The sequence below is a fragment of the Citrus clementina genome, unplaced genomic scaffold, assembly GCF_000493195.1.
Source record: "Citrus clementina cultivar Clemenules unplaced genomic scaffold, Citrus_clementina_v1.0 scaffold_1, whole genome shotgun sequence".
NCBI classification, from domain to species: domain Eukaryota; kingdom Viridiplantae; phylum Streptophyta; class Magnoliopsida; order Sapindales; family Rutaceae; genus Citrus; species Citrus x clementina.
The window spans coordinates 27,822,022-27,836,825 of record NW_006263303.1 but is presented as its reverse complement, the minus strand read 5'-3'; the positions used below and the strand labels follow the sequence as shown (position 1 = coordinate 27,836,825).

Sequence of the window (14,804 nt, the reverse complement as noted above, 5' to 3'; positions counted from 1 at the left end):
AGTACCGTTTTCAAAAATATTTTTTAGTAAGCATCGTCATACTTATAGTTAGAAAATAATTGTTTAGCTAATACAAATACATACACAAATATACCATAATAATTTAAACAAAATAATTAAAAAATTACATGATGATAAAGTTTTAATATTAGCATAAATTAAAAAAAAAGTTTTACATTTTATTGCTTTTACACCATAATTAAGACATATTACAATGCATATGATTTAAACAAAATAATTCTAAAAAATTAGATAGTAGACATTATGTAGTGGAGATGAAGTAACAACGGAGATGAAGTACGAACACCCACATGAGCACATTGAGAAAGAGTAGATCGGGAGAGATAAGGACTAAGAGAGCGTTGTCATGAGTAGATCATGAGAGATAAGGAGGGAGAGGGAGAGAGAGAGAGAGCACCGTTGTGAGTAAATCGGGAAAGATAAAGAGGGAGAGAGAGCACTGTTGTGAGCCGTTCGTAAATGATAAAATTGAAGAGATAACTGAAGAGATTTTTTGGATTATTTTTTAACTTGTTTTTGAGTTTGGTTTTGTAAATGTAGAGGACATGTTAAACATGTTTTTACTTTACTAGTTATAAAAAGTGAATTTGAATTTCTTATTTATAATATATTTTTAAATTCATCCCACCAAACATGTATTATATCTTTACCCTGAAAATGAAAATGAAAACAATGGTGCCAAAAACGCTACCGAACGGACCCTAAATCTTCTCCCAGCTTTGTTTTGAAAGTGTGAAGATTAGAGAAACAGAAATGAAATGGGCCAACTTGAACCCAAATGGCCTCAATTGGGTCTGCCAGTAAGCCCAATCCATGCTGAACTTTGAAAGAGCCTTGAAAAACTTTGCAACGGAAGGTCATTCAAATTCGTTCCTTTTTTCAGCTGACTAGGAATGACACGCAACACCTGGTCGTTGTCTTCCCGACACGTGTCATAAACCCAGAATATACCAACCGCCAAACCCCAGCCAAGAACGCCTTTGCGAAGCATTTCCACCGTTTTCTCTGTTTCGAAAAACACAACAAAAACCAAACATGGAAAAAAATCAGAGAGTTCAAAGCATGAAGAAGAAGATCAAACCGCTTAAACCCAGCAAAAGAAACAGGAGGAGATTGCTCAAGAAAGTTGTTGATTATCTCAAATACGATTCTTACATGTTTGCTCCTCTGGTTAATTCTCGTTCTCATCAAAAGATCAAATTTTCGTCTGCTACGGGTACAAGAAAACATTTCTTAAAAGTTACAAGTACTTCCTTTTCATCTTTTTCTTAAATTTTTCCCGCGTTTTTTAAGTTGGATTTTTTTTTTCAGGATTGGAACTAAAAGAACGCATTAAAGCAAATAAAAAGAAATTGCTAGAGGAGATTGTGGATTATATGAAATCAGATTCCTACTTGTATGCATCTATGCTTGATTCTCAGCCAATGGTTTCTTCCTGTAAAGGTAGGCATGGTTATTCTGCAGTAACTATATCTAATATTACAGTGATCTTGATGTTTTGATTGCAAAATATGACCTTATTAGTGGTAACACTAAAATCCATTAGTTTATAAGAAAACCAATTAGTTATAGGCAGTGGGAAATGGATTTGAGATTTGTTAGAAATAGTCCGTGTGTTCATGAATCACAAGCATGTAACTTTTATATGAACATTCAATTGGCTCCTGTAATGTGGTCTATGATTTTCCTTGGGGTGATCTTTATATTTTGGTTATTATTATATTTGAAGATCGAAATGTTTAGTCTTGGTAACTAAATGATTAGGTGTCAGAGATGAGTCTGGTGTAGCTTTAAAGCCAGAAAATAATGGTCTTTACCTTGAGCTGCTACTCTATGATATTACTAAAATTCAGTAGGATTGTCATCTATCGATGTATTTTGGGATGCTGGGCGTAGATATTGATGAAAATGATAAGGCAACTGTGTAAGTGCTTTACAATAAGTGCTATCATGTTGCTTGTGGCATGTTGTTATGTCACCGATATTTTGTAAGATTTATAGGCAATAAGATGGTAGATGCAGATTATACTAAAGGCGTGTATATAATTAATGAGGTTTAAGTTTTTAGCAACCAGCTGTGAGGATTTTACACAGGAAGCGCACAAGTTGAACAAAATTATCAAATCTAGGACTGGCCTAACTAGGAGTATGCATCTGTTCTGATGTTCAGTCAAAATCAATTTGAATATGGCCATCGTGCTTAAAGGCATAAAGAGCATGAAGAGGTGCCGACCAGTTTGACGTAGAAGAAGATTAGATCCTTGCTTACTTGTCTGCGTCTCCTTTTATACTCAAGTTCCCTAGAGTAAATGGAAAATATAAAAGGGAAACATAAAATTACAGAACATGGGGAATATACTAGGTTTTCCAAGAGGAGACAATTTTTCCTAGTTGGAAAATTCCACTTCCTCATTCCATCTCAGAAACTAAGATGTCAAGCACATAGCTGTCCAGCTGTTGAATATTCAAATCTTTCAGTATCATTGCTTGATGCCCTGCCCTCAGAGCTCAGATAACTGCTGATGTCCTGACCTCTTCTGATAACAATCAACTTGAACAAGAAAGCAAGATGGGCTAAGACGACTGAGATATTAAGATAGATTTCTCTCCTGGAATAAGTGAAATGACAATGTATGGATACAATATTGCCGCAAAATATATCTTTTCCTCCTATTTACTGCCATATATCTCGATTCTAACTTGTAAATGGTTCTGTCACAAAATTTGTTGTGGTTGCTTCATCTTTTGTCACCAATTTGCCTGTATTGGTCACTTTAATTTTTGTTTTATTTGCTGTTGTTTCTACTTATTTTCATTTTCTTTTTGCAGGATGTATTCGGTTTGTCAAAAAGGTCAGCATGTAAATCTCAAAAAGAACAGTGACTATGGAGACCAACAAACCGATTATTCAGTCAGCAAATGTGGTGACAGTCTGACAGAGGACAAACTCTTCGATGGCAATATTCCAGGTCCACAAACCTTAGCTCAGAGGGAAATGGTAAAGAATATGATCTATTCAAACTGCCGCTCCTCATCAGTATCAGGTAAGCAATTTCAACTATAAAATGCTAGTTCTGCCCTTTTCTTTCTGATTTCATTACGCGCTTCCTGTTAAATGTCCATAATCTTGGTGAAAACTTGATAACCTCAAGAAGCTTTTTTGAAAGAAATTCTTTTTGTACAGCCTCCATTTTGCTTTAGTGTGATAATATATTTGGATGGAGCATAATGGCATAATAGGTGATCAAGTTTTGTGATAAATTTGATTTCCTTAGGTATGGCAACAACATCTATATACCAAATACAGTGTGTAATGCTTGTTTTCTTCCAATTAAAAGTTTATATTGGAGTATGAATGAAGTTATTTGGTTTCATGCCTTATTTTATGGTGCACATAGAGAATAATGTGCCTGTGTTAAAAGCAACTTTGACTATTAAAGGTTTCTTCTTTTGGAAGAAATATGAGCTAAACCAAATCTTGAGTTTTGGGGTGCTTATTTATTTTTATTTTTTTGGTGGAATAATTATCTTCAAAATTGACCAAGCATCAATGATTTGTTGTGTGACAGGGATGCTCGGCTCACAGCTAGACACTCTCCTTGTGGACTGAAAATCATTGGTGTGTTAAACACACAGACTTATGTGATCGTTAGGAAGTGGGTGTATATATATAAGCAAAGTTTCACCGAACAATTTTCATACTGTAATGAGGAATTTTTAACATTCTTGTTATGGTTTCGAGTTCAAAAGTTTGTTGTGTGTGTAATAATTTTAAATTTCAAACGTCTTTAACTGTAACCATTAAGTTTTGAGTTCTCAATTCTATATAGAATATGAAAACGGGTTTATTGGGAAATCAATTTGTCGTTCAACTTGATATTGAATCCAGACGATGTCCCAACGGGTCGCTCACGGAATTTGCATATTTACAGGCGCGTAATTTGGTTTACTCTGTTCTGACAAGTCAACATTTGCCTGAGGTTGCTTTGATTAGAAGTAAGCGAAGAATGTAAACGGTGGCAGATAATTGAGGTGCTTGTTGATGAATTTTGGGTAATTGGTTCTCATAGTGCTTGGATTATTAAGAGATTCGTTAAGCCCTGTCTAGCAGATTAGCACAGGGTTCATACTATTAATAATGATATGGGAGCTTGTTATAGTATGATCAATATAAGCTTTCGGTTTGATTTTTCTCATGCAAATTTGTAGTTGATCATTGGGCTTAGTCGACTGTTTATGGAAGTGAGCTTTTACCTATTAAAGCTCAAGCGTTTGTGTCACCTAAACGGTTCCGCTAACAAGAGTCAGAACTTTACGAGCTGGTTTTATCCGACGAGTCATATAATATGGTTAACATTATTATTCTTTGCAGCTAACGACCAGGGCGCGATGGGGGGTTGCTATGATTGAAGATACATTTTATGTAACTGAAGATGGGATATATCAAAGGACGTACTGAATAGTTCGACTTTTGTTCCTTTCGTTTTGTGTGGTCTTTTCGAGATTTGACTTCAGTGATGCTCCAATTTCATGTTTCAGTCGTGTTAATCTTTAACACCAAGTTTATAGTGGGGGACACACCATTTAAACTTTCTTTTCCTAATTTTGAAGTTATTCCTTGCAAGTTGTTTCATGTCGTCACGTGGTTCTGATTCACTGGCTCATCTGACTTCACATGGCTTGAGCCCCGATCAGTGAAGTATGTTTCAGAATTTATAGAACATGAAAAATATCGATCATGATTCACCGATGGTAACTATCACGTCAAAGAAAGAACCCATTAGTCTATTTGTTCATTGGTATCCCTACATATCATGTGTTGGTACTGTTAAAAAAAAAAAAAAAAAGTTCTTTCCTTACCTGCTGATACTCGAAAACAGGTTCCGAGTTGGCGAAATTTTGCACTCGTTGGTTTTGATTCGGTTCCGGTATTTAAAATTGAGACCTACGTATATTCTAAAATCAGAAACCTCTCACATCGCAATCAAAGCGTATACGACAGGTATATCACTTATTACACACTAAAATACCTAGTAATTTTTTCCCGTATAAAGGAATTAAGAAACCTCTGTGAAACCTAAAACACCCAGGATCCAGGCATATATGTGTCGTGCAACCATTGGTCCATTCTGACTGATTTAACGACCCTTAATTGTCTTCAAATTAATATCGGAAAATAGTATAACGGCAGCTAAATAGGGGCAGATAACTCAGTCATCGACGCTTTGAGTGCTCGATTATACTGTTCTAACTTATAATATTGCAAAGCATTGTAGACATATACACGAAAATAATGCTTGAGCATTGTGAGAGCCTATGGCGTAGGGTTGGCTCATGGCTAGGGCCTAAAAGGAAGGAAAACAGTGTCCACTAGTTCTGTAGAAAGTTAAAATGAAAAATGCTTTAGCCATACATTTGCACGTGTGTGGCATTAAATTTTGATTTAGACCTTCTTCATGACAGAAAGAGAGAGAGGGGATTTGATAATTCACTCATGTGTCAATCTTTATCGAGGCTAGGCTGTTTTATTGGATTCTTTTGAGCACCATCCATGTTAGAAAAAGACTTCATGTGTCCATATACAACAAACATATACACCGTCGAGCGCTTGGCTATCTTGCTGACAATCGTAATTAATATAAGAGCTACCAGTCAAAGAAGTACGTGCCAAACCGTATATCTCACTAGCTCTTGCAAAACTATCAAATGATTGCATTGGCTAAGAGAATTAATTATTGGGGAGGGCTACCTTACCGCTACCGTAAGGCACAGCCCTCTCATGCGAACAGTATCAGTTGTGGGTCTAAGTATTGTTTATGTGAGAGGCTGTACTTTATTGCAGCTGAGCAGTCTCTTTAATTATTAGATTCGTTCACTTTGAAATAATTTTTAAAATATAAAAATTAATAAATATTTAATTTAAAATATAAAGAGTAAGTAAATATTTACCTCTCTTAATTATTAGTAGACTTTTAATTAATAATATTTTCCAATTATTCTTAGTTATCTTTGTCATATATTTAAAAAAAATTTCTTTTACTGACAACTATCTTTTCCGTAAATTCAAAATGTTTGCTATAATAAAATTTAGTATTATTTCTGCATTGCGTAACATACTCATGAGTAGATTCATATTATCTTTCTAATTAAGGACCAAACAAAAACATAAATTACACTTAATGATTACATAAAGTTTGGACAATCCTCAAATCATTTTACAAAATGAGAAAGTAATGAAGTTAAAAAATAGCATTGATTACGTACTTCAAATAACAATACTTTTAGTTTTTTAGCATGATAATATATTGATGAAGCGCTATATGACAAGCAATTATTATACAACAAATTGACATCCAATATTTGCCAAACGTATCACTGCACAAGATCTATAATTGGATTAGAAAATTTCGTGGTAAGTGTAACATTCTTTATTCAATCTTTTAGTACAAAGCAAGACTTAGTATGTCATGTCGGCAAGGTGACGGTGGAAATAAAATCAGAGATATGAATGAAACCCTAAAGAAACCTCCCTGATCAGTCATCTATCTGAAGCTGTGATTGGATTTTATCCAAAAGAAATTGATTAGGGCATACCCGGCTCTCCTTTTTTGAGGGTGAGAGTGAGACTATGGCTTAAATGGTTTGATCGTGAGAGTTCATAAAAACTAAAAAGTGGTGTGGTCGAATGATTAATTGGTTGATTGATTGATTGATTGTCTGTTTGAACAAAATTTGCCTCTATCTTTATTCGTTTGGTTTACCAATAGATTGAGTTTTCAATGATAAATCCATTTCCACTTTACGCATGCGCGCACACGTGTGGGAACTTTGTGCCTGATTTAATTTGCCTATAAAAAAAATCATCTAGTCTAACCCTTGATCCATGTACCCATCTCTCTGCTTCTCTAATTTGTTGCGTCATTCTGAGAATGTTATCAAGGTTTTCTAAAAGGGGAGCGAGGAATATGAGAAGGAAAAGAAGAGTGAAACTATCTTTAACTGGAAGGAGGCTTAAGCAGCTCAAGAGGATGATTCCTTCAGGTTGCTCAGAAATGAACATGGAGACCTTGTATCAGATGACTGCAAATTACATTTCTTTACTGCAAGCCAAAGTCAGTTTGCTTCAGAGCTTATCCACATTCTATGGAGTCTGATATTCGAGTACCCCAAAAAAAAAAATATCTCAGCAGACTATATTGCAGATTATTTGAGATGTAAAAGTATGTTCTAGTACTAAATGCATGTATGATAAATTTCAATTTGTAAAAAAGTTCTAAAGTTTGTTCGCTTCAAAATTTGCTTTTCGAACTTTGTTTGCTTTGAAGTATTTATGTCAGCCAATTAATGAGCAGATGGGCAACCAACTGATGAGTTTAAGAGTTCATTTTATTATTATTATGATTATTTTTTGTTCTTTTAATTCTTGCAGAACTGTCATGAGTTGTCACTGTAATAGATATATAGTGTGGTTCCTCTAGGTGAAGGACAACAGAACATTAAAACGATTCATGAACAGAAAATAATAATAAGTGCATGCAACAAAAGACTGCTGATTGCGAAATAGGCCTCAATTATTGATTTAAATAGAGAGGACAATGTCTGCCCTTCATTTTGTTATGCGATAAACAACAACTGCTAATCTGTTTTGTGGGATAAGAACCAGCCACCAAACAAATGTAATGAAAAGGAATCGTATTCAACTTCGCTGGCTAGCTAGCTAGGGTTTTCTAAGAGAGGACTGACAATGTTAACAAATTGTAATGAAATTTTTGGTACTTTGAAATGAGTCTATTATTGATCCTTCGATCAGTCTTTCTTTCTTTCCTTTCCTTTTCCTTTTTTTTTTTTTTTTTTTTTTGGCGCCCCCCATTAACGAACATCTACGGTACATTTTATTTAAATATAGCGTCCGCCCAAACGCTCTCATAATACTATGATTTTATAATATGAATGTTTAGATTTATTTCTCAATTGCAAATTTATTCATTTCGTATCAATCATGAAGGAAGCATGATCGGAAGTCAACACTAACATGTTATTGTATTTATGATAATTTTGAATTTAGTAATAAGTATTGGGGGTATATAATTAAACAAAGTTTTGAGGTTATGGTGGCGTTTGCACCGTCAAATAAGTCTTTCTTTTTATGACAAAATATTGTAATAAATATAAATTACATGATTTTATGCCTGCGTACAGATAAATCATTTCATGAAATTAACTCTTGATTTGAAGTCTCTCCTCAAAAGGAAAAATGTGTTCTTTTAAGGATAATTAAAATTTTCAGACTTATGCTCTAGTGGGTTTGTTGCAATGCTACTGCATGCCTCTGGGGATTGCTTTTTCTTCTTCTTCTGCATGGCTATAAAAACTATAAATAAATAAATAAATAAAGCAGAGGAATTTTTTAAAAACCTGATTTTTTTCTTTTTTTCTTTTTTTTGAAGAAAAGAAAATAAACTAGCCTCATTAGCTTAAAAAACGTGATCATTGTCATCATTACTGTTAAGAGGATATTACTGATTTTTTTTTTGGGGGGGAAGGACTGTTGTTATAAACTATTTTGTCGAGACGATATCAGAAACGGGAAAAAAAAATGTTCGATTTTGGGCAGAAGTGACAGCAACATTATCAAAATCCACTATTTTTAGAAAAAAAAATTCTATTATGTAACTAAAAAGATGTGAGAAAATGAAAGCTTTGATTTTCAAAACCACCATTTAAGTCCAAGGAAGTAAACTTCAACTACTGAATTAATTACAAATTGTGGTAGGCCAACTCTAACACATGATATTGTAAAATTTGCTTGCTAGCTAAGCTGCATGATCGATCTATCCATTCTCCAATTATTCAGCATGCAAATGCATAGATTGTACTGAGAATGACAACCCTAAAGTGTTTTTTGGTTTTTTCTATTCAAAGTCAATGACACTTATAGAATATATATTTTTGCATGCTCAATGAACTCCCATGCACATGTCATACACAAGGAATTTTGCAAACATAATCCCAATTAATTATTGAATCGAACCTATGTGACTGGTTTGCTAGTCATGCGTGACCACCACTGCACCACATTAACATCATTTCCTGTAACTAATTAATTTTGAACAGTTTTGAATTATTAAATGTCCAATGTGAAACATTGAAGTGGACAAGCTATGAAACTGTTAATCAGGAATCTACGCATAAATACATCAAAATGAAAAAGGAAAAGAAAGCAGAAACAAAGCAATGCAAAATCCATAAATGCCTTCGTTACTTTTGCTTCTATGGCTTCCTCACATTTTTTTCCCTTTACCTACTCAGTCCTTAAATTTTAAATCCACAAGAAATAGATTTTTATTTTTTATCGAGAGACCTAATATTACAAGCAAACAATCAAATTGAGGTTACTTATATTGATTGAACTACAACTTCTCTCAGTTGTTATTACTATTTTTTTGATGTTACATTCCTAAATCTATTGGTATAACAAATCAAAATCTGTCTAGATCTCTTACATTATATCTGGTATGATATAATGCAACTTGGATAAATATCTGAACTCATAATGGACTAGTCTACTTTTCAATACAAGGAAGACAATTGTCAATGACTAATACATACTAAAGGCTCAATTTTTTTACCATGTACGAGAGAAATGAGATGATTTATCATCTAGCTAGTGGATTCTTGATTGATCTCAAAATTGTTGCATAAATTAGGCTAGGATATATAGTACGCATATGACTAATTGTTTAAGGTTGTTAATTCCTATATCTTAAGTGAGGTTCCGTGACTTTGCTTAAAATATAAGGGGTGCGTGCATGTGTGTTCCCTATAAAGTGTACGACAGAAGCGACCGATCCCCTCACTCAAGGGAATCATATCGCCGAAACAACATTATATTGTTACTTAAGGCCTTATTTAACAGCATGACATTTTATTTTCTAAACCTTTTGCAGGATAAGGTTTATTATATCTGTTCCACGTTGTTATGATTTAGTAATAAATCGCCTCTGTATTCAGGTTTGTTCAAGAAAAAACAAAGTATTGCCTTAATGGACTTCGGGCTGTAAAGTTTACATGATACATAATAAACTAAAATACCTCTTTAAATATTAAATGCCCTAAAACTTGTGACAATCGGCTAATTGATACACATTTATATATAATAATGATTCATTATTTGAATTGATAATTATGGTAATAATTAACGACGTTGGGTTCATTTTCTAAACACATGTATAGCTTATTGACTTTCTAGCTCAAATTTTCGATATGATGTGAGTTGTATGCTAATACTAATTAACAACTATTATTATAATAAAAATCAATGAAGATTATTTAACAAATCTCTAGATAATGCTATTTAAATTAATTTCTTTCTACTAATGAAATATCTCGCTAGGTCGAGGTTCATGAAAAAAAATATATATATCATAAAAAGGACATATAAAAAGGGGGCTCGAAAATATACATAAAATTAACAATGAAAACTAAGAACCCAATCAATTGGTGTACAATAAATTTAATAATAAAAAAATAAAAAAAAGGAATCAGTGGGAAGAATCGGAAGATTTTTATGAATGACAAGAGGCTAGCGGTCTACTTTTGGGGCATATTATATAAATAAAAATAGAAAAATAAGAGAGTGATTTGGTTGGTGATGACCCGCAATCCTCAAATCCCATGATTGAAGGTTGTATGGCTGTAAGGCTTTTATAGGACATTGATGGGTCCCATCCATGTGTGCACATGTGTGTGTTACCGTGTATGCGTGCGTGCACGAGCATGTCCCCCCAGTCTTAATTAATTAATCTCACCGTTGCACTCAATCTCATGAGTCTTCCTATTTCACCTTCCTCTTATGGCGCGTGACTATACGCTCCTCCCAGACACTAAGTTGCCCCATTCCCCTCTTTAAAGCCGAGAATGGGTCCAATTTGATTCTAAATAATCAAAAGAAAATCTTAGACGATGTGAATCATTTTTCACGGGAGAAGGTTTATCGCACTATGTATTATATGCTTTTTTTTTCCTCAATTAATAAATAGTCTTGACTATACAAGTGAATTCATTAAATGAAAGAGTTAATTACAAGAGAGGAAAAACTCGTAGAAAAATATAAAAACATAACTTGAAGAATTTATAACATAATGATGAAACCCTATAACAATCTTTAAGTTATGTATTCTGAGTATTAGTATACATGAAAAAAAAAATTGAACAAAGTAAAGCAAGCAGAAGACAAACACTAATTAGTTAAGAAATCAAAATTCACATCCATCAAATAACTCTATTTAGAAAAAAATATTAAAGTCTCCTTTCACCTGACTATCAATACTTTTTGTAATTGAGCATGTATACTAGTGATTAAACCACGTTCTCAAATTAAATACCTTTTGCTTTAACACAACAAAAAATATTTATTGAACTAGTTGGTAGCTACAATTATTTTAATTTTTTTATATTGTAATATATTGAGTTGAGGAGGCATTAATGGTGCATTTACTTCTCATATTGGAAAATTAGAACACAAATCGGAATCATTAACTGTATTTACTTTGTAAAATGGAGGTAGGAATCAGAATTAGAATCGTAGAGCCCACCTGAATTGGGAATAAGGAATGAGAGATTGATTCCCAAGGGGGTGGTGGGATCAATCTCTCATTCCCAAGATTGATCATTTTGCCCCCAACAAAATAAAAAATACACATTTTCTCCTAGTTAAAAATATTATTATAATTAATTAATGTATTTTGAATTTATTATATTATTATAGTTATTATCATTGTTATTAATGATAAAAATAATAATAATTAATATAGTAATGTTAGTAGTAGTTGTTATTATTATTATTATTATTATTATCATTAATGATAAAAAAATTTACAATTAATTAATATATTATTATTAAAAATTATTATTATTAATAGTATTTGAATAAATAATCACAATAATTAAAATATAAAATAATAACTATGATAATAGTTCATTAAGTACTTTTAAATAATTTGTTACAATTTAATTCATTTCAATTCCAATTCTAAGACAATATAAACACAATAAGAACAATTCAACTCATTTCGATTCTCATTTATATAATTCAAGTAAACAAATTATTATAATTTTTATTCACCATTCCTATTTCAATCTGTTCCCATTCCAATCTTAATTGAGTATGGTAAACATACTGTATCAGTCTTGGTCTCTTTTGCTTGTTAAAATTTATCAAAATATTTGTAGGCGCGTGTAATAAGTATAGATAGCAGCTGGCGCATGGTACGTGGGTGTGATGAAGTGAGCGTAAAGATTACAATCCTACAAGAATTATTTTTAGAAAGAAGAGGGGAAATGTTGATGTTATTCATGTAGAATGTGTATTGTGTAGTCGCAGCTGACAGAGTAGTAGACTGACAAGTGAAGTGAGTCAATTAATTGGATGCAAGGCTAGCCGTAAATCACGGGGGCCAACCCATTGGCTCACTTGTTTTCGCTTTGCTTCGACCCCTCTTTCCCTGTCCTTTTGTGGTTTATCCAATTTCTCTCCCTCCCTCTCTCTCTCTCTCTCTCTCTCTCTCTCTATTACATATATACATATATACTTGATAGTATTTTCCTTTGACACTTCCTATATTTTGATTAGTAACCTTTCTGTCACAGGAAAAATGAGGAATACCTACCTCATGTTATTTAGAGAAATTGTGTAAAATTTTCCTTGTATTTTAAAGTATTTTCAAACCACCTATACTTATAACCGTATTAATGCTTTTTATCATTTTATTATTCTATCTCTGATCTTGATATTAGTCATAAAATTTAGATATTCTAGATAATATGAATTAAGTAAAATAACTTATATACCCTTGATGATTAAATTAATTTAATAATAAATAGTAAGTTTTAGAGAAATATTAATTAATTTGTCAATATAAGTTCTTTTTTATTTTATAATCATTTATAATATTAAAATATGAGCCTATTTATTAAATTTACTAAAACAAATTGGGTTGAGTCTGTTATGTTTTTGACACATGGGTTTATGAGTATTAAAAGTTTGAACCTTTTGTTGTTATTTCTGATTTTTTGTTAATCACATATCTAAAAGGTTGCTAAATAGGATCTGATTTTGTTGGAATAATGATTTTGAACAAAAGAAAATTTTCAAACTTCTGTTCAAGGTTACTTTATTTGAGATATTCTTAAAATAATGATGCTATTGATTCCATTATTCCTATGCTCAGACGCGTAACGAAGATGTTTTTGTTAATTTTTGGTGGGAAGAAAATTGATTTAGGGGCATGGGATGTCGATTGTCTGAGTTTAGTTGGTATTATTTCTCCATAATTTATAATTTATTATTAAATTAATGTAATCATTAAGGGTATATAAGTTATTTTGCTTGATTTATATTTTCAAAATATTTAAATTGTATGACAAATATCAAGACTAAGGTTAGAATAATAAACTAACATATAAAGTTAACACTGTTATAATTACAAAAAGAAAAATTAGACCTATTTTAAAAATGAAGAAAATTTCACTTTTTTTCTCCAAATAATAGGAGGGCAATCCTCTTTTTCCCTACTGTCATAAATATTTAAAAGCTAAGCGTATCTAGTGAAGTGTTTGAAAATTGAAAATCTGTTTTTTTTTTTTTAACAAATTAATCAAACACCAGTCTAGGAATGATGATTTTGAAGAATAAGACTTCACAAGGGAGATAATTATAATAAATCGTCAAGACTCAATGATCATTGAATTATATAAAGTTATTATCGAGTTCGTTACTAACATTTGTACTGAAGAAAATAAAAAATAAAGTAAGGGGCATGAACAGATATAAATGTAAGCCCGGAAAAAATAAATAAAGGGATCCAAATTCAATTGGAATTGACATCATCATAGGGACAACGGTTTCTTACCGTTTATATTTGAGGCCCCATTGTTTCAAATGATAGAACAACAATGCCACTAATTAAGCTAAGCTAGATGCTTAAAAGAATGGTAATAAAAAAAGGAGAGATAGATTTGAAAGGCAAAGTAGGGACTTAAGAAATTAGTTATTAATTAAAGATACATGGTAAAAAGTAAGGAGGCGCATGCCCTCAAGAGTCTCCTGATTTTTCCTCTAATCAAACACCGTAAAAAATGTAACCACTCTAATACTTCCACAATAAAGTTAATTAACTTTTTTATTGAAGTTTTATAAATTTATAATTTTAATCTCTGGTTTTGTTTGCTCACTCGTCCACAGTAAAAGAAATTTAATTTATGTGTTATAAAAGAAAAAAAAAGATTTTATATGGATATTTCTTTTACGTGGGGCGCTATTTGAACCCATCAATTTTCTCTCTAAAGCCTATTTTTAAATTAAATTTTTATTTTTCAAAATAATTTTGAATAAAATTACTTAATTAACCATTCATGTCTTTCTCTCCCAGTTCCTCATTTTCACTATAGATAATTTAAATTTTTTCTTTCAATTTCAAATAAACATTGATGCTTGGTCTTCAACTTCTCAAAATGAGTTTCATAATGGCTATTACAAATTGGAAGATAAAGAATATATATATATATATATATGTGTGTGTGTGTGTGTGTGTGTGTGTGTGTGTGTGTGTGTGTGTGTGTGTGTGTTTGTGTGTGTGTGTGTATGTATGTATCAATGATTTTTTTTAACAGCCATGAAAATCATAAAATTCTAAGATAAACAAAAGGAAAAGAATGGTAATAGCAAAAAAAAAAGAATTTTATTAAAAGCTTGGGTTGTTTAATAGCTTTCATGTTTATTACAT

General features: G+C 32.0%; 1 protein-coding gene across 1 annotated transcript; it reads left to right on the top strand.

Moving 5' to 3' along the window:
* Positions 1-1,025: 1,025 nt before the first annotated feature.
* Positions 1,026-3,795, top strand: LOC18055361. Its single transcript, XM_024178434.1, has 4 exons — positions 1,026-1,237; positions 1,333-1,464; positions 2,851-3,065; positions 3,591-3,795. The coding sequence occupies exons 1-3, from the start codon at positions 1,057-1,059 to the stop codon at positions 2,883-2,885; spliced, it is 348 nt and encodes a 115-aa protein (XP_024034202.1). The 5' UTR covers positions 1,026-1,056; the 3' UTR covers positions 2,886-3,065; positions 3,591-3,795.
* Positions 3,796-14,804: the final 11,009 nt, after the last annotated feature.